The 21,293-nt window shown below is 42.0% G+C and overlaps 1 protein-coding gene across 3 annotated transcripts in view; it reads left to right on the top strand.

Moving 5' to 3' along the window:
- SLC2A13 (solute carrier family 2 member 13) overlaps nt 1–20,423 on the top strand; it is a 111,515-nt gene extending 91,092 nt beyond the window's left edge. The window contains exons 8-11 of one of the 3 annotated variants that reach the window (XM_060279394.2): nt 6,339–6,460; nt 7,912–8,064; nt 9,034–9,187; nt 17,875–20,423. In XM_060279394.2, coding sequence (XP_060135377.2) covers nt 6,339–6,460; nt 7,912–8,064; nt 9,034–9,187; nt 17,875–18,016 — 571 coding nt within the window. In that variant the 3' untranslated portion in view covers nt 18,017–20,423. Of the gene's footprint in view, nt 1–6,338; nt 6,461–7,911; nt 8,065–9,033; nt 10,159–11,779; nt 11,923–17,874 lie in introns of those variants that run through there. The other 2 variants (XM_060279396.2, XM_060279395.2) reach the window with 2 other exon arrangements.
- Nucleotides 20,424–21,293: the final 870 nt, after the last annotated feature.

A 21,293-nucleotide genomic window follows, 5' to 3' on the forward strand; every position in this document is an offset into this window, starting at 1 on the left:
CCTCCAGATGTTTTGGACTACAATTCCCATCTTCCCCGACCACTGGTCCTGTTAGCTAGGGATCATGGAAGTTGTAGGCCAAAACATCTGGAGGGCCGCAGTTTGGGGATGCCTGGGTTAGGGCATCTAAGCAAAGAGGCCAAAATAACCACACTTTCACAGTACTTCCATAGCAGCAGTTGTGAGCATGCTCTCTGTTCATTTGCATGTGGTGATGTTATGCACAGAATGCACTTTTCACAGAATTCACTGTTGTCTCCATCCAAATCACCTTCATCAGGCTGTGTCCTAGTGGAGGAAGTGTTCCTGGCTAATGGCTGCTTAATGCGTTCTTCCTCGGCTCAAAATATTCCTTCCAAAACTGCTTTTTATATAGGGCAGGTGACGGGTGAAGAGACCGGGACCACAGCTCTTCCCCCTGTCCCCTAGTTCCCAAAGGCATAGTGATTCTGAGCTGGAAATAAATGACCATGTGAAGAAAGGTCTGAGCAGCATCTCCCAAACCATACTTCCTCTACTTAAAGCAGCTTGGCAAGGCCAGGTCTTACATTTAAAAAACAAGAACATTGGTGTAAAGAATAATGGAAAAGGATGTTACACAGTGGTAGAGCAACTGTTTTGCATGCAAAAAGTCCCAGGTTCAACCGTCCCAGGTTCCATCTGCTCTTTCTCCTGGTACGGCTGGGATAGATCCCTGCCTGAAATCCTGGAGAGCTGCCGACAGTCAGTGTAAGACAGCCCTGAACTAGTTAGACCAATGATGTGACTCGATTTCCTATGTTCCTGTGGAACACATGTGTAATGTGTCATTTCAGCTTCAACCTTCATCAGTGGCCTAGATCTTTTCCTGTGCTCTGTGTTGAAGATACCGTCCCAGAAGGCGCATATCCGCTAGACTTTGGCTATAGTTACAAGTTTAGAGCTCTGTCTATACTGAACATGAACTTGAACTAGTACCTGACATATGCAAGGGTCATTGTGGCTGGCTGTTAACCAGAAGGTTGGTGTTTCAAGCCCAGGGCCATCTTAAGTGCCCCTGGCGCCATGGAGCGATGGATCCCTCCGGCGCCCCCCGCCCCGTTTCCCAGCGCAGTGGGCGGGCGCAGCGCGGCTGCCACAGGTGCTGCTGTGCGGCACCGCGGCAGGCGGGCAGGCACAGCGCGGTTGTCGAACCGGCAGACCGGGCGGGCGCAGTTCACGGCGCCCTCCTGGTGGGCCGGCGCTGTGGTGCCCTGCGCCACCGGGGGTCTACCTAGAGCCAGCCCTGTTCAAGCCCACCCAGAGATAGCTGTGGGCAGGATTCCTGCATTGCAGCGGGTTCAACTAGATGATCCTTCAAACTTAAAATTATTTGATTCTGTACACATCAGAAATTTATGCTGCTTTCTCTCCATGCCAAGGCTGCTCCTATACCTCATATTTAGAAAACATTTTGTGGGTATGCCATGTTCCCTGTCAGTGAAGAGCAAGTTGAAGAGTGTCTGTCTCTCTCCTCCACCTCCCCATGATTACTTTGAATAGCTATTCTGGAAAGCGACTGCACTAGCCCTTTAATAATGCATGCCTTGGGCTCCTTGGAATTCCTGCTTGCTTTTGCAATAGCAACAAAGGTGATTTAAAACCAGCTGGCATTCTGTTTATACCTCTCCAGAGGTTTGCTGAAAAAATAGGTCTGAGGCAGAGGGAGAAGAATTCCTAGAGCTCTCAACTTGCCAACACTAATGAGCATGCTCAGAAGCAACAAGCTCTGGGTATGGCTAAAGAAGCTATGGGAATTGGAGAGGCTAATTAAATGTGACAGTTGGGAAAACAAGCTGTCACACATATTGGCTTTCTGATCCTGTGTGACAAGGAAAGTGGGGAGTTGGTGGAACCAAAGTCAACAAAGCAATTGGAAAATGTATCATCCAGGGAACACCTGACTCCAGTTTGAGCTAAGAGAATCTTTGGCCATGGCTTTTCAGTTGCTGAAGGAAAGGCTTTGAATCCCATCAGCCCTGACTCAGCTGGAAGAACAGAAGTAAGAGCCAAACTCAGTGGAATACTTAAGATCTCAAGAAGCAGCAAAAGCCTGAGATTGCTTTGACTATGCAAGGACGTTTTTTGTGGGAACTGTTCTTTGGACATACGCAATGTGACATCATCTAAATCATCCATTAGAGGTTGATGGATTGATCCAACAGGGTGTCCATATTTGTCTCATATAATAAGGTACAGGGCCACATGCTATGTAGCAGGGGGTTAACCCTTTCTCCTGTGCCATATTTCAAAAGTAATCCACTCACCCTGGAGTTGCTGTTTGTTGTATTAGGCTGCTCCCATGGCGGGTTTTTTTTATTAAAAAAGAAAAGAAAAGAATCACTAGTATCAGCAGATAACCACCATCTAATCTAATTTGGCCTAAATCACCTGCTGCAATATGCACAAGTATCTGAGGCTGGTGAAGAAAGGAATCCTTAAATGAGGTGAGAAGTTGTAATTCCATTTATGTGCCCTATTTTTCTTCCTATCTGGTAGAATAACTGAGCATCTTTGCCCATTCACCATTCTTTCCAGAAATACCACCTCGTACACATTGGGAGAGTGAAGGCTAAGGTTTCCTAACAGTATAAATAGCATGTTCAGTTATTTGCCTTTAAAAGAAATTAAAGGCATGAGCGCCTATCATGAATCTCTCAGGTTCGTGTCTCTTTTGTCATCCTAGTTTGTGTTTCAGGGCAGTGTGGCCATTAATGGAGTGACGAAGGGAAGATTTTTGGCATTTCCAGCAAGGCTGGGAGGAATGAGTAAGGAGCTTCATTTCCTACTGCCTTCCATGCAGTATTTTGAAGTGCTCCGGTTGAGTGAATAGGTCTCTCATCTTCACTTTCACTCCTGCCCTGCAGCTCAGCTAGAAATCGTAACTTTATCTGCACTTCTCCTAAGTCAGGGCAGGAGAATTTTTTGGCCCTCCTGTATGTTATTTACCTACAACTGACATAATCACTGACCACTGACCATGCTGACTGGGGCTGATAGAAGTTGTAAGGCCACAGGTTGTCCACAGGAAGACCCCTGCTATCTTCAGATGAAGATGTAAATGGAGAACATCCTGAGTGCTATACTGTAAAGACGGGAGTTATTTCTGCCCAGGGTTATGAGTCTCTGCATGCCTGTATACGGAAACCCATTTGTAGAGTTTCACCATCCTTCAGCATGCCCAAGAATCAAGTCCCCAGATAGAGAGGTGAGGCTATGTAGACAGGGGAGGCTTGATTCTTGACTTGCAGTCTGGGACATGACCAAACCCTGCTGATTCTCCCGGTTCCTAGGATCCTTTTTGTGTTAAAGGCAGAAGACTGCTCTCCAGCCTTGTTCCTGCAGCAGAGATTTCAAAGAAAATGCAGTGTGGCTCCCAAGTGCAGAGCATATACAGATGTACTGCATTCCTTATGACAGGGGTAGGCAACCTAAAGCAGGGGTCGGTTAACTGGCCCATTAGCCACCCCCGAAACAAGCCGCCTGCTTGGCGAGTCCCCACCCGCTGCGATAAACCAGCACAGCGCAGCATGGGGACTCACTTCCGCGGTGCTGGAAATCGCATCTGCGCCGATGCCGGAAATCGCGGCTGCGCATGGACGATCCAGCCCACAGAGGGTTCTCCGCTGGAGTATACCGGCCCAGGCGAGGTAGACCTTGCCAACCCCTGACTTATGAGACCTCAAGATGTGCATGCGCTCTTGCTTTGCATATTCTGCCTGTTACAAGGATGGGCGTTTTGATAATTACAAATGTAAGCTACTGAGCAGACAGCTTCATACCGCCTAACAGGGATACAAGATGACAAACCAACTAGCATCTTTATTATTTACTGCGTTCCTAAGAAAACATTGGACTTCACTTTAGTGGGCAGCTGCAGTACTGCCTGAAAGGAATCTACTAAGCCAATTACAGTATTGTTTGCTTCAAGACACTTCAAACATGGATAATTAGCCACTATTCATCACTGTGCACCTGCTCAAAAAATACTAACGGCAATACTAAAAGGAGCTGATGTGATGTGAAGCTGTTATCCTATTGTCCGTAATTTAAACTGACGTAAATGCAAGAATCTGGCCATACAAGGTGGGTCAGAGAAAGAATTAGATGTGTTGAATCCACTTGTTTAGTAGGGGAGAAACTCACAGCGCATGTGCGCCGTGCTGCTCTTCAATGCAAAGACAAAAATTGCCTCCATCACCCTTAATTACTAGCAATAATGGGCGAATATATAAAAATTTTACCATGTAAGGCTTATCCCAAAGGCTCTCATGGTTACTGGAGTCAGCCATCACACTTCATACAAAACAAGCAGATGAAATGAGAAAGAAGAGATTGTGTTTGCAGCTGATACGATCTTTACAATATGTGTTTAAGCCTACATGAGATTTTATTTATTTATTTTCTATAAGGGACTGCCAGATGTAAACATTTTAAAGTTCAAGGTGGCTAATGGTATGAAAAATACCAAATGCAGACAAAGCAGTCAAAAATTAAAGCCAAACTGATGGGGGGGAAACTAGACTGTGAAGGGGAACAGTTTAGGATTTGTAATGGACACCTGCTTGCATTCAAAGCATGCTCTCTCCCTGTGGCTTTCAAATCTGATTTGAAACCATTTCCCAATCCCAGTTCTCACTTCCCCCCTCCCTCCATGTGATAATGGATCTGCATATGCAGTTGCATAGAGCTATAGGAACAGCCATGTGTGAAGTGGAACTACCTAGGCAAGTACTGTACTTATCAGCTGGCATCTCCTGTGGTTGGTAGTCTCTGAACAAAGGAAATGGGACCTATTTATTTTGACTGCACACTTGCAGTCAGAATTCAGTTAATTTTTTTACATTCTACAGCATTCTGGTTTTTACGTGCTTCAGAAATGTTTTTATCCTTTCTCCGTGTGAGAAGCTTGATGATCATGGCATTCCGCCTTCTGGGCACTTACGCCTTCTGTAGCATGGGGAAACACTTCCATAACTGTGTGTAGAATCTTACTCCAGGGTCCTAAAGGAACAGTGTGCTTGTGTGTTTCACTTGCAGAAAAGGTTCAAGGCAGTTCTGAGCTTCAAAAGAATCTCAGAAGAGCAGCAAAACAACAAGAGTCTTGCGGCATCTAACAAACTAATTATACAGCATAAGCCAGGGGTAGGCAACCTAAGGCCCGGGGGCTGGATGCGGCCCAATCGCCTTCTCAATCTGGCTCATGGACGGTCTGGGAATCAGCATGTTTTCAGTAGAATGTGTCCTTTTATTTAAAATGCATCTCTGGGGCATAGGAATTCGTTAATTTTTTTCCCTTCAAAATATAATCCGCCCCCCCACATGGTCTGAGGGATGGTGGACCAGCCCATGGCTGAAAAAGGTTGCTGAACCCTGGCATAAGCTTTTGTGGGCAAGTGGGCTTGACTGCTCAATGGCACCAGTTAGTTACTGAGCTAAGTTCACGATACTGGTGGAGACGGGCAATGCCCTATACAACTTGGGCCCAGCATATCTAAAATGCCACCTCATCCTTTGTATACCTGAGAGGGCCTCCTGCAGATACCATCTCATCAGGAGGCTCTTTCCATATGGTGTTGGAATCGTGCCTTTAATGTGGCGGCACCTACCCTTGAGAACTCCCTCCCATAACATCACACACAAATGTCATCTCTGTTTTCTTTTCAGCAGCTGTTGAAGACCTTATGAGTGGATATATTTACCCCACCCTGTTCTGTATCTGTCTGGATCTGAAACTGGCTTTCTGTATATTTTTATGGCTATGTTTTTATTGTAATGGCTTCGGGATGTTTCACGAGCAACTGTCCCTAAGTAAAATAAATGAATGAAATTATTTGTTAGCCTTTTAGGTGCCACAAGACTTGGATGGCATTGTTTTGTTATGGGTGGGGGGTTTTTTGGGGGGGAGGGGTGCTGTGGGAGACTGACACAGCTACCCCTTTGGAGATCAGAAGAGCAGCAATATTTGTCCACCTTATCCACTGAGACAGGAAAATAAGCAACACTTCTGAAATACACAGGGCATCAATTTGTGTCAAGTATTAGGAAGTTTCTGTCTATAGGAATAATTCAGCGATGGAATAAGCTGCCTGCAGTATTATGGAACTGTCTTCTTCTAGAGACTTTGCATGCATGCAGTGATCTGCTTTTAGCCAGAAGGTACTGTGTTTCTTTGGTCTGAGTCTGCCTGCTGTAACTTTATGATTCTTACTCTTTTTTTGTAGGCGCTCACTTTATCCTTAAGCCTTTGTGTTGCTCTTTGCTTATAGATGTTGGTTTTCATCTTTAAACCTTTGTTTTATATGGTGGCTATCTTGCAGATGTTCAAATGAGACCAGACTCAAAACTGAAGAGACATATTGGGCATATAACTTCTGCCCTACACCATACTCTTGGACAGCGCTTGTGGGACTTATTTTATACCTGGTTTTCTTTGCGCCAGGTAAACAGATTTGGTGTGTTTAGTTTTCATGTGAAATAAATTGGACCTGTGGAGCTGTTATATTCCAGGAAAAGTTCTAGGACTGATACAAGTCTTAGACATATTTGTGTGCCTGCCTCCCTTCGAGGAGAAAATGATGAGTGAACTGCCTCTCTTGCCTTTATTTGAACACACTGTCTCCTTGGGCCACCTGATTGAAAACCTCTGACAAGAGTGGGCAGGGAGATACTGCTTTCAAATAACTGATATAACCCAGTTCACTCACTCATTACTTCCCTCCACCCAGCCCCAAGAAAGACGTCTGTGTGAGAGCCTGAGGCTCATATGGGATCAAGAACTCTCCTGGAATGTAACAACTCAATAGATTGACCTTTGCAATAATTAATATTGTCTTGCTACTCAGCCTTTGTTTTACTATACCTTTTTAATTTTTCCACATTTTTTTCCAGTGTTACAGGAATTTCTCCCCCCTTTCCAGTTCCCTTAATGTTGCTGTTCACTTCCTTGATTTTAAATAGCAATGAAAAATCAAAGGAGGGGGATTAAGGCTACCTTCTCCTGCCATTTCTGCATATTGTTACCACATTCCATACCTCATTCCTTTACTTAAAATAATCTCTCAAAGGCCCACGTATCTCTTTGCTTTTCTTGGTGTCCTTGCCTGTTTCAATATCCTTCATATATCCTTCTTGCTAAAACTATCAGTTCCATGTGCCAAGTGGCAGTGAGTTAGTCCGTTTTAGCATTGTAGGAGCAAGCATTTAACTACAGTGGTGCCTTGGTTTACGAACTTAATCCGTTCCAGAAGTCCGTTCTTAAACCAAGCGGTTCTTAAACCAAGGTGTGCTTTCCCATAGCAGCGGGGGACTCAATTTATAAATGGAACACACTCAACAGGAAGCGGAACATGTTCTGCTTCCAAGGCAAAGTTCACAAACCGAAACACCTACTCCCGGGTTTGCAGCATTCTTAATCCAAGTTGTTCATAAACTAAGCAGTGTTCTTAAACCAAGGTACCACTGTACTTAAATAATTCTATGCAAATGACGATTTTCTGAACTACAGAAATATGTACAATAAAGAGTCATCTTTCTAAGCCATAGGAATACATACAATAATGGTTGGAATCCCTCCATCTATGCATCTATAAAAACAGGTTGACTTCCGCCTTCCTCTTCCGAAAGTATCCCTTCATTAGATCCACAGTTAGGTATTCTTCAATCTCTATTCCCTTCTGTCACTCCCAACAGATACTAGTGTGTACTGAATAATATCCCCCACAAATAGAAGATTTAGATCTCTGAGATTTTTCCTCATATGGTGGCTTTCTACTGAAGTAAAATATTACTGTTCCAACAATCTGTTTGTACCACATCCCTTTTTTGAAGATCATTTAGTATTTGATGTGAATGTTTATTAAAATTTGTTTTGTGGCATGTTTCTTTTAAAAGGAATGGGACCAATGCCATGGACAGTAAATTCTGAAATATACCCCCTTTGGGCTAGAAGTACAGGAAATGCCTGTTCTTCCGGCGTGAACTGGATTTTCAACGTCCTAGTGTCACTTACATTTCTGCACACAGCTGAATATCTGACATACTATGGTAAGAAGTGTATCCTGTCTTAAAGGGTACCAAGATAATTGCGTTTAAGATCCTTGGAATTTTAGCTTTTCACCAGCTAAGGTCTTGATGGGCAGTTTAGCTTTCCTTTTTAAAGGCCTCTAGAAAACTTGTGTATATATTCTCTTTTCAAGACTTTGTGTTGCTGAGTTCTGTTTCTAAACAGTGTTTCCCAAAGCTGTAATAGTGCTTTCGGTGGGTTGTGAGTAGTTAAACTTCCAAGTAGTAGATGTTTTCCATTTTTAAATCATTTTAAGAACAGGGTGTGTTGCCAAGCCACCCATCACTGAGTCAACCAGGGCCAGTTTCAGGGTTGAGAGATGCCACATGCTCTCTGTTGGTTCCCCAACAGTTGTGCTTGTACCCATAAATCCTAGCTCTCCCAAAATGTAATTCTTGGCTGTGTGACATTGTGGTGACCAAAACCCATGGTGGCATGGAACAGTGAAAAGTTTGGGACATTGCACTTTAGGAAAGCTAAGGTGGCATCCAAGGCCTGGCGTGGAGGCTCAGCAGTTACCACCATTGACAGGGCAGCCTTCCCAGCTTCACCGTGATGCCAGGACATGTCTGGGGACACATTCCTGAGTGCAGGCAGCTGCTTGTAATCTAGCTGATAGCTTTGCCCTTTCCCCAAAAACCCATATTATTGAGTTCCTCCAGTCTCTCTCTGTGGTAACTTGCATTCTTTAGCAAGTCACTTTACAAAAGAAATTTTAAATGAGATTTGAGTGTTATTGGGACGCCATCATAGTTTTGCAAAAATTAAACGTTTGGAATCTTGGCCAATATAATTATTTGAATGCATATTAAAATAATTATTTGTTTCTGAAACCTTCATTTTAACTATATAGTAGATCTTTTATTGTTGTGACCTTGTATTTTGTTTTAGAGGTAAGCTTTACATTAACTCTGTGTCTGGGGGGTTGGGTTTGTTTGTTTGTATTACAGGAGCATTCTTTCTTTATGCGGGATTTGCTTTTGTGGGACTCATTTTCCTCTACGGCTGCCTTCCTGAGACGAAAGGGAAAAAACTGGAGGAAATTGAAGGCTTATTTGAGAACTCCCTGTGTACATGTGGCATTTCAGATTCAGATGATGGGAGGTATATTGAATATATCCGGGTGAAGGGAAGTAATTATCATCTTTCTGACAATGATGCTTCTGATGTGGAATGATTTTCAGCTGCTGGCGCATTTAATCAAGCCGGGGTGTTGTTGTTTTTGGCAGGGGTGGTGGTGGTGGTGGTGAAGGAGCTGTTCTCGATGACCTCCCTGCCCTGCTTCTGGTCTGGTTCTCCTTTCTACTGTCTTATCTAGCTTCACTTTCCTGTTCCAAACCATGTCGTTTGAGATGAATACAGCAAAGCAGGACATTGATCTTTCAATTAGTCAAAAAGGGACAATTGTGAGGGGGAGGGAATTATTCTGGGAGGATATAAACATTCCAGGTGGGTGTATGTTTGAGGCCCTAGAAATGACGATACCAAACTCAATTGATGATATACCATGCATTTTTGTCCCACTTGGAAAAAAAACAAGTGAAAAAGAACAGCTAGTCAGAAACCAGATGAATCATTAAAGTACAGTTACCTGGCAACCGAGGGTTGATACAAAAGTGCTCAGCCTCTTACAAAACAAGCAGGAGAGAGAGAAATCGGCTGCCTGCTGTGGAAATTGTAATTTAATATTATTACTTCTTTCAAAAGTAGATTAATTTGTATGCAAGGAGAAGGCAAGGTGTTGCAGCTCTTTGGGCTGCTTCCTTCCTTCCTTCCTTTGGGCATGCCTCTCTTTGTAATAACTTGCCATTGTTTTCCCCTTATTCTGCCCTCCCCAAAGGATGGAAAGCACAATTGGAGCAACTAGTGCTCCTCTCTAATCCACCCCCACCCCGATCAAACAAACAGGCAGGACCTGTGCACAGGAAACTTTCCATTAACTTGGTTGAGCACCTTTTATTGAATGAAACTTGCTCATGGATAAACACTACAGAAGACTCTTGGCCATTGGAGAGAGCATGGTTGGTAATATAGTTCTGGATTAAGTACTGTGTGGAACCTTCACTTCCAGCTAAACACAGAAAAGTAAAAACGAAAGGGCTCTAGTACAGAAATGAGTGTGAAGCACTCTATAAACATTCTGAAGCCTACATCGGGAGTGGGGGTCCTTAGCCCTCGGGATGCTGTTGAACATAAATTCCCATCAGCCCCAGCCAGCATGGCCAGTGGTCAGAAATGGTGGTAGTTGTAGTCCCAACAACTCCTGGAAGGCCGCAATGTTCTCCTACCCCCTCCTGCATATAATTGTATGCCTAAGGAAAAGGTGGTTCTGCAGAAGAACAGGAAGTTAAAAGCACATGCCTAGGTTAGCAACTGCACTAATCAAAGAGTTAATGCTGCCATCAAATTTCTGCTATGTCGACTGAGTGTCTCCTCTTATTCCCCCGGCCCCTTCTGATTCTGCTTCCCTTGGATAGCATTTGTCTCAAGAGGTTTTTGGGATTTAAACAAAACCAGTTAAGGGGATAATATTCTAGACCCCGATCAGTAGTTTATACAGTGGTACCTCTACTTACGAATTTAATGTGTTCCGAACGCACATTTGTAAGTCGAATCCCATAGGAATGCATTGGGAGAAAAAATTTGTAAGTCGAAGCAACCCTATCTAAAAATTCATAAGTAGAAAAAATCCTATCTAAACCGCATCCAAGATGGCGGACGGAGCTCCATTCGTAAGTAGAAACATTCGTAAGTAGAGTTATTCGTAAGTAGAGGTACCACTGTAGCCTCTTCCAAGTTGCATTTAAGGCATATGCATCCTCCTTTGTGGCTGGGAGAAAGGAAATAAGATTTTTTCTTCAAAGATACTATTAAAAGGCAAATTAATCATTCATTTTTAGGTGCTGCTTGTAAAACCCACATTTGAAAAGCTGTTTGGGAGGTTTGGCATGAGAGTGACCCCAAAGAGGACTTACATTCCCACTGGCTCTTTCTGCTAAACATCCATGTGCCCTTTTAACCTTTTGACGTTTCAGGCAGGGAACTGAAGGAAAGGAAGCGCTGCCTTTCTCAAGGCTCCGATGTGTAGAGCTTCACCTTTTCAAGCTAGCTGCTCTCTTTCCAGAACAATACCGCATTTTCAACAGCCACCGTTCAACTTTGAAATGTATGGCTCCATCAAACGAACAGAGTTGCCTTAAAATGGGTTTGATCTGCATCGCCTTTTAAAAATGGGCAAATAAACTAAACCGGTCTGCTTTTATGATGAAACTGGTTTCTGCCTGCCCCTTAAACATTCTCTTGGAATTGGTTGCTATGACCAATAAAGTCCAATGATAATGAAGTCTGTGCCAAAATTCTGCCTTTAATAGGGCCAGTCCTTAAATATGCCTTCACTGGTTTTCCTGCCTAAAGCCTTAATTGAGGGGAAATGTGTGTAAGGTAAGCCCAGGAGGAGATTTCAAATTGATATCAGAAATTTGCAGGGTTGGGGCTTAAAGCCACATAGGATATGGGTGTTTAATTGGGGATCTATTCGTCTTCTGTGGCTCTGGTTATCTGCTTTGTGACAATAAAAATTGCTCATTGTTCTCCCAATCAGATCAAAAGACAATTGCTCTAGACAGAATCTTGTCACAAGCCCATGTGTTGAGCATGGTAGTGTTCCCATTTATATTAACTTTCTTATTTTTCCAGACTGCGCTGAAGTCTTTATCAACGGAAAAGCATTAGCCAGCATTTTGGTTCTTTGACATTCTCTCAAATGATGTTCAGCCACCCGCCATCCTCATCTCTTTTTCTGAAACATATTTTATCTTCTTAGGGAGTATATTTTTTTAAAGCCAGGCCTGACATTTCCCCCCTCTCTTTACCTGCTAGAGGCTGAAAGCAGTATATTTGAGCTCACTAACAAGAGCACAAAATCCACAGCCACCTTTTTTCCATTGCTTTATTTTCCCTTCTGGACATGCTGGCATCAGTCTTCCTTTTGATGTTGCTTTATGCTGTAATAATGCCTTAGTCACAGTACCAAGAATTACTTATAAAAACAATGAATTGAATGTTACTTGAAAAAGTCCTACAAAATTGGGGGTTTTATTTTTGGAATCTGTGAATGTTTATAATCAAAGAGTAAAGGAAAAATGTTTCTATTTTACAGCATATTTTTGTTTATATTTTACATCTTAACTTTGTCAGAAAAGCCTAGTTTTAATATTCGAGATACAGCTATTTAATTACAATAGATGATATGTAGTTTAGCCCTACTCAAGAGTAGACCCATTGAAATCGGTGGATGACTACTGTTGAATGTTCTCCAATGTAGCAGGTCAATCTCTACTACTGGGACTTTTATTTTTAACAGAACACGGACAACATACCTAAGCACAGCACTTTTATTCAAACTTTCTAATGCCCACATGTTTCTCTAGGTCTGTTTGATTCAGATCTATTGTGCTTCAGGTCAGTTAGTAGTTTGAGATATGGTATATTTGAGAAATCTTAAAATACCTCTTCTAAGAACTCATCTTAGCCTAGCAAAAGCAATCAGCAAGTGGATGGAGGCTTCCAGTCCAAGGATCAGGTCCTTTGGGCACAAAAAAATTGCAGTGCAGGATTGGAGTGGTGGCATCTGTCTACACCTAGGGTTGTGTGTGCAATGGACCATACCAGTTTGGGTCCAAGGGAGCACACTTGATAGGGCAGATTATTGGTACTGTCAGAGCTCAATATGCTCACCATCCTATGGCTCTAATTACCTGCTTTGGGACAATAACACTTATTTGTTGCTTGTCTGATCAGAAGGTGATTGCTCTGAATAGATGTTTGTCACAAACCATGCAGCCCACTCTGGGATTTATCTAAAATAGCACACCATTGTTACAAACACACCTTTTGAAAATAATGATAATTCAGGATTGTTGGTTAATTCTGTCTCTCCCTCCCCCGCCCCGGTTTATCCATATCTTCTATTTTGTTCAATATTCAGATAGATTTTGATTTGTCTCATAGTATGATAGAATGGTGGACCCAGGTGGTGCTGTGGTTAAACCACTGAGCCTAAGGCTTGCTGATCAGAAGGTCGGCGGTTCAAATCCCTGTGACGGGGTGAGCTCTCGTTGCTTGGTCCCAGCTCCTGCCAAGCTAGCAGTTCGAAAGCACGTCAAAATGCAAGTAGATAAATAGGAAACGCTACAGCGGGAAGGTAAACGGCGTTTCCATGTGCTGCTCTGGTTTGCCAGAAGTGGCTTTGTCATGCTGGCCACATGACCTGGAAGCTATACGCCGGCTCCCTCGGCTAATAATGCGAGATGAGCGCGCAACCCCAGAGTCGGTCACGACTGGACCTAATGGTCAGGGGTCCCTTTACCTCCTGCAATACAGGAATATTTTACCCAACATTTTACCTGAGATTAAGAGTCTCATGCTCTACTGATTTAGCTAAGTAGAAAATATTCATTTATTTTCTGTTATACATTCTCTTCCCCCCCTTAAGTTATTAAACATGAGTAAATAGGGTGAGTTCGTAAAGGTAAAGGTACCCCTGACTGTTAGGTCCAGTCGCGAACGGCTCTGGGGTTGCGGTGCTCATCTCGCTTTACTGGCCAAGGGAGCCAGCGTACAGGAACTTAATAAAAACAGGTAGCCTTGCCTGTTATATGTGCGCCAAACTTAATTTCCATAACTTTTATTGTCCTTTGAATTATAGTGAAAGCACTGCTACAAGCAAAATGAGAGCAGGAGATCATGTAGAATTTATTTTGAAGGAAGCTCACATTATAAATGGAAAGTCAATATGTTTTTAATGTCTAAGACCACTGAGGAAAATGCCAAGGAAACAGCTTATGATTGATGCCCACCATTAGTAACAAGGAGGTGTTGTCGTTGAGAATTCTATAAAGATTAAAGAACACCAAGCAGGTTTGAAATGTATTCAGTAAATATACCAAAATAGTAGACTCTGTCCCATTCAACATAGAAGACTTTGTACAAGGATGCATGCCATCTCAGACACAGAGCAGCTCGCCTATATAGGACAAAAAAGAGGGATCTCAAAGCAGGCATTGGGAAAGAGTTGCCAACTTAGTGCCACTAGGAGCCAGTTCATCCTCCAGTACCTCCTATGGTGGCCTCAGAAATCCACAAGGCACCAGAAACTGTTGGCTGTTTCTGCTCTGTTCCTGTTTGCACTGGCTCAGCCCCTCCTATAGTGACCATGCCCCTTTAAACATGGTCTTTTAAACATGCCCATGTTTCATTGGATGCCTGGACAACCCACTCTCCCATCTGTTCGGAACAGAAATAATGTAGAAATTCTTTGCGAGTGAGTGCAGTAGCAACTGATGCAGATGCCTTTCTCACCATTGAATGCCCTCACCGTTTTCTGGTGCCATGTCTCAGAGATGTGGCATCCATTATGCCATGTCCCCACGGTAGCCATTTGTCCCTGCTGCCCATGGCACCTTCTCAAAACTCCAAGAATGTCCACTGGCCCCGAAAGCTTGGTGGCTCCTGGTTGAGAAATTTGCAGACTGCATATAGCCAACATACATACCAAGCAATGAGTCAGCATTGGGCACCAAGAAGAACTGAGTTGGCTTAAAGTAGGGGTAGCATCACATTTCAGAATTGGATGGATTCAGAAGAGTGCGCCCATTTAAAAATAAACAAAGGAACAGCGGAAGCCCATTCCCTACTTCCAATTTCCCTCTCCCTTTCTGAAATATACCTATTGAGAGATCATTTCAAGGCGTGCCAAAGGGCCAGCTTTAACTTCCCAGTGTCTCTAAGCAACATAATGTAGCAGATGAGCATGCTTCTGGATCTGTGAGTTTTCATTTTGGACTTCTTCTCAGCTCACTCCATTCAGATTGGAGGAATTAAAATTAATTCTCAGCAGACGTAGAGGGGGGACGATGAGTGTCCATTGTGTCACCAGTAATCACGGGGACCTAAAAGCTGGACTGTCCACCACCCCCGGCTTAGAAAGGCTAGACTTGTTTTTGAGCTAGGTCCAGGGCAACAAGTTATGTTCACCCAGTACTAGCTCAAAACGAGTGATTCAAAAGTTACTGCAACTTTGGTTGCATTCTATAGATCGGAGCCCATGGATGTTTTTGTACATCTTCCGTTTGACTTGATGGACCTTCATAGGAGAAGCTCCCAGTGGATTGTGCCCAGGTGTGTTTCCCAGTAGTCCTTAAAACTTCTAGAAACGTGAGAGAAGCTGCAGTGAAATCAGTATTTGAAAAATTAATGTGAAGATCAATTATCTGAGTTGCACTTTAATCAGTTGATTTGTGCGTTTTTCTTTCTTTTGCCTCTTTTCTGGCCAGAAGCATCAGGCCAGAAGCAGTGAGGCTACAATATGTGTTTTATGGGTTTTTTATTATTACGACGTGTGTTATTGCGGGTAACTTTGACAGCTTAAATGTAGCTACTGATGACAAAATAATGCTGAATTATTCTTCGGATTTAAACAAGTCACTTTTTTCTTGCAAAATTGTTGTTTTCTATAAATAGCCTTGTGTACAGCTACCATTTGGAGTAACCTAGAATGGTTTCAGTTGGGGCAGTGTTTTCAAGGTAAGAAGTCAGCAAAGTATATTCTTCTCAGTGAAAAATGGCTCCAGTACTGGAGAGTAAATTATTTAAAGGTAATTACATAGATTTAAAAATAAGAAAAATATTGGGAAGTTATTTATTTTGTGTATTTTCATATAGAGAAAGGTTTTTAATGTGCCAATAATCATCACTGTGGTGTTTTGTAACAAAGTGCTAATGTTGTTCCAAGTACTGTATATGAAAATATTTTAGCCAACAGATTTGTTAGTACAATATGAAAACATATTTCCTAATCTGACTTGCATCTCTTGGAATCAAAGCATTAAAATTAGTGTAAGAAACTAGTTTCTATAAATTTTTGTATGTAATAAATATAAACTATATTACATTCAGGAACCGGGCATGTGTAACTATAAAGCTTTACATATAAATATATAATGTTGGAGTACATATATTCTTTGGGGGTTTTTCCAAATGGATGTTGACATTTTATTTTATTTTATTGTAACATACCAAAGAAGGGAAGTAGATGTTTTCTACTTCAAGGGTCCCATGGATTGACATAAAAGAGAGAAAAAATCTGTATTCGAGCCTCTGTCCTGCAACATGTTTAAGTACATAATTGGTACTGTATTGTTTATTGTTTGTTTTTTAAAGTTCCCTGCACTTAGAAAGCTAGATGTCAGGGATTTTCCTTTTATGGAAGAAAAATTAGTTATGCGTTTGTCTTACCTCCCCTGCTGCAGAATATTTAGTCATATTTCTCCCCTATCTCTCCACCAATCCGCCACCCAAGTCTGAAGTGGCATTGTCCAAAAGCAGTTATGTCTCATTTACATGCATCTGTTTTCACATGCAGGTGATTTTTAGGCAAACACCATTGAATCAGTCATCCCTCCTCCCTCCACATTTAACATACGCCTTTTTGTTGCTCAACCAACCAAGCCTATAATGTGTAAAAAGTGGTGTAAATTTTATGGCAATGTAGTGCTACACAGTTGAATGTTTTTATGTTCAAATTACCCTACTGAAAGTTCAGTGTCTCTCTACATAAGAATAAATATCTTTATTAAAGAATTGTCTGACAGTTGTAAATGAACAAAAATAAAGGTGAGGCACTTGATTACAAAATCTTTCTTGTGGTTTTATTTGTACTTGACAGAGTTTTAAAGAACATTGTCAAGAAACTGCTGTGAGAGAACCTAATAAGGAATTGTGTGCATATGTTTTGCAAAATGACACCTACCTCTCCTAAGGGGTAGTAAAATTCATAGAAAGTTAAACTCCTGAAGTCTTGCTGAATGATGTAGCACAAAGGTTCTAATTCCAATATGATGTCAACCAGTCTCAGATTTTGGCATTGGCCTTCATTCAGCAAGCTTTAAACTGTCATACCCAGGAAAATGGTGGTGTGGGCTCCTTGAATTGTAAACTTTCCTTCAGTGAACTCCCTTAACTTTAGAGCCCAAGGTAACTTTGCAATGGTCTGAAACTAACTTTTTATCTGCTCCAAAACAACCCCCAAAAAGAGACCCCTTTTCACGTGAAAAGGTCACTTTTGAAGCACTTTTTGATTTTATGGCAATTTAAACTGATAAATGTCAAGATGCATCATAAAATCCATAGTGATCTATGTACCATTTGGTCATTTGTTAACTTTGACCTATTAAAGGCTGCCTTTTGTGTCAAAAGTTAACGCTATACTTTGATTAAAACCACCCACAAATTGTGACTGTGAAAAGCAAAATACACTGCTTTTTAAGGCAGCTGGTATAGAATTCAAATGTCTATTTTTATTTATTTTTTTAACAATCGCCTTAGCTAGGAAGACTTCTCTACTTAGACACCCACCTAGACCTGGCAGCAAAACTTTAAAAATGCAAATGGGTATCTGAGCCTACAGCTATGCATGCTAATTTGGACAAGAAATGGCATTTCTCATATAATCCTCAGATCTTTACCCAGAAGGCAGCAAGTTTTAATGTCGTCATATGGTAAAACATTAGGCCTCCCCCTTGTTTCTCAAGGCATACTGTAGGTCAGCTGTTTTTGGACTACAACTCCCATCATCCCTAGCTAACAGGACACTAACACTGTGAGCACAATTGGAACTAAAATACATATGTGAAAACTGCATGAAGATATTGCTGAGGAGCGATCCTCCTTAAAAGCGTCAAGATCCAAAGGCTGAGGGTTTGGCCATGACGGTGATTTTTATTTTGATCTAGGAGGTCCTGCCATGCAGACTGCTTTTCAAGCTACCCTCAGTTTCAGCAAGGTTTGCCATGCAGCATGAGGAGGTTCTGCACGAAGAACTTGAGACCCAAAGCTTTCTGGGTGTGCGGAAAGTGGATCCCGCCCTCAACTTAAAGATAATAATTGCCCGTCCTGCTGATCCAGTCTAAACACAGTAGACTTGATGATTTTGCATCTTCCCTGAATACCACCGATGCAAGATGACAGCGAAACCTTTTTTCTGCGTGCGCGCAAGTACTGCTTCCCCTCCTGCTATTCCCTGGTGCTTTGACGCAATCCTGCCTAATGAACTTGTCGGGGAGAGGTGGGGAGGGGGGTGTTGTGTGCTGTGTAGTGGCATCAAAGCAAAGTCACAAGTCAGCGGCACCTGCTGCTTGCTTATTACTTGGAAAAGAGAGTCGTCGGAGATAACATAAAAGTAGCCGCAATGGAGTAAGCAATTTTCTTATGAGCTAGAGAGGAAGATGGCTTATGCCCCCTGCCTGATAGCTTTTAAATAAAACTTCCCTGTAGGGTCAGAAATCATTACTACGTATCTGATTCATTGGGGAAATGTGAAAGCTTTAGATCTGGAGATGGAGGGCCCGAACGAGATTCCAAAGAATGATTGTCTCCCAACGATTCTGCTCCACTGGCTTCATTCTTAACAGCAAGGTTTTTAAATTTTTGCTATTTACATATGCTTATGGTGAGCAAGCAGGCATCTCGGCAGAATGCAGCTGCTGCCACAAAATTCAGATTAATCTGGATAAGGGGATGCAGAGTCAGGAGACTCAGGTATCCTAGGAAACAGCAACTGGAATTGCCGTTGCCTTCATATAGGCTCTGAAATTGGCGTCTCCTTTTGGATGGGGGAGCATCTATAACATATGAGTGAAGTGGGTTGGTGACTTCGGTGCCACATACGGCGTGGTCACAGACGCCAGATTCCATGTGACAATCAGCCTTTTTTTCTCTTCAGTGTGCATCACTGGCGAGAACATTGATCAAAGGTGACCTTATGAGGTCTACCCTTCTGACAGTGTTCATAGGGCTACTTCGCATATTATCCAACATGAGCATATTTATGTAGCAGAGACACACTACTAATCACAGTTCCTTGGAATATGGAAATGTGCAGAGGGCCGCCTTCTTGGTAGTGGCGCCTGGCCCATGGAACGCCTTCCCATCAGATATGCAGGAAATAAACAACTCTCTGACTTTTAGAAGACACCTGAAGGCAGTCCTGTAGAGGGAAGTTTTTAATGTTTGACATCTTACTGTGTTTGATGTTTTAATTTTCTGGAGGCTGTCCAGGGTGGCGGGGGCAGTCCAGTCAGATGGGCGGCATATAAATGAATTATTGTTATTATTAATATTAATATTACTAGCCAGTGTAATATATACAACTTCAAACTGCTTCCTAGTGAACAAAAGTAGTATTTAAATATGGAACAACATAACCGAGCACTGCTTGCTTTTACTCATATGGTGTCTTGCATACATTTTGAAATAATTGTTGTATAAATAGCATTGTCAACGGCATAGCAAAAATCCCTACCCCAAGCAATTTCCAATCTTGGTCTGCAATCCTAAATGCACTTACTAGGGAGAATGCCTCATAGAACTCAGGAGGACTTACTCCTGAGTAAACATGCTTAGGATTGCACTGCCTGTGTGCGAAAGAACCACAAAAGGCTATGCTAAAACCCTTCATAAGATTGCTCACCCTCTATATGAGCAGATTGATTTTTGAAGGTAACACTGATGGCACCACTTTATGGAACGTTACTGGGGAAGAATAACTATTAAAGGTTGGATGTTGATTCTGGACCATGTGGCCATATTTGCTTGGCAGTACTATTAATTCTGTTGGAACTGACCACTTTTTGGCAAAGGTTTGAAGGCCCTTTTTGAGGTGACGGATGCAGCTGACAAAGGAGCCTGTGTGGAATGCAGCCTGGAAATCAAATCCTCTTGCAAGCAAATTGAGTTTTGGAAATGGTTATTTAGTTAGATAGCTTCCTGCTGGAGAATCAGTGTCTGTATCTGCACAACTGGACCTTGCCCTTTCCAAATGCATTAGATTTCATAGTGAGATATCAAAATCCCAAAGGAGCAGAAAATACTATTTATGTATGCAACCACAGCTGTGCAGATGTTATTGGCCCAGAGTTGGAAAGAGGACAAAGCCCCGACGGGAGAAGAATAGCAGATTAAGTTGATGGATTGTGCCAAAATGGCAAAAAATGACCGGAAGAGTCAGAAATCAGGAATAGGGAAAATTTACCTTAAAAACTATTGTTTACCTTAAAAACCATTGCAAACAGTTAAAATCGTTAGTAGGATTGGACTAACCCTTGTAGTTTAATGGTGAATTTTGGATATAATGGAGATGTAAAAGATTTGGATTATTATGAAAGATGCAGGAGGAAATGATTAATAATAGGACCCACAAAGGGGAGGAGGGAAGTCCTGGAGAATATTTGGAATCTTCTCTTTATGTTGTATGTTAGATATTTGAATGTAAAATTCTAATTTGAAAAACGAAATAATTAAAAAAAAATCATAGTGAGATATAAGCAGCTGAAGAATGATGAAAAGAGTTTTTCAATTAAAACCATGCAGTACAGAATTCAGAGAACAGATACAAACAGCACAAACAAGCCTAGGACCACAGGTTTCTAAAAGGAAACATTTATTCTTCGTGAAGTATCCTTATGCTGGGCCAAACAGCTGTTGCCCTGCATATGGAATTTCCATGCTTGGTCATGGTGCCTAGTTGATAAATTCATTTCTATGACAAGAAAGCCAGCTTGGGAGGTATGCTCCTCTACATTAAGAAACTTGCTCTGGCTCCTGGTAACCATGACTACAATAGTAGAGCCAAAATGCAAATGAGATCATGTGATTAGGATTTCCTTGAGCCTTAGCCTTGCCCATATATAACCAGCTTGATAGTTTAGCGCTGACAAAAGTAGGAGCATGCATACACACACACACGCACACACACATATATATGAGATAACATATGGTCAATGAAGATGCGTGATCTCCTATCAGAAATCAGCTGCACTAATTAGATCTATGCTTGTGAAAGGTTTCTCATGTGAAAGTTACTCTGGGGTGAGCTTGTCTTCCAGCCTTTAAATCCCACAAGGGTGAGACAAATACAGCGTAGAATATTTACTAATCTTCAGTCCATGGGGCCTTTTGAAATTGGATTTCGAATGATTTACACATTAGGTTTTCAAGTTCTTTTAGCATGCACTTCAACAAAGTGAAAAGATCTAAGTACCGTAGGTAGCAATTGATGCACCATAGATTATATTAAAATACATTATAAAGTATAGGTAGTGTGATTTATAAGGGCATGTTCTATGTGCCTTCCTTCAACCAAGTGAGACGTTCA

The sequence above is a fragment of the Zootoca vivipara genome, chromosome 9, assembly GCF_965207765.1.
Source record: "Zootoca vivipara chromosome 9, rZooViv2.hap1.1, whole genome shotgun sequence".
Lineage (NCBI taxonomy): Eukaryota > Metazoa > Chordata > Lepidosauria > Squamata > Lacertidae > Zootoca > Zootoca vivipara.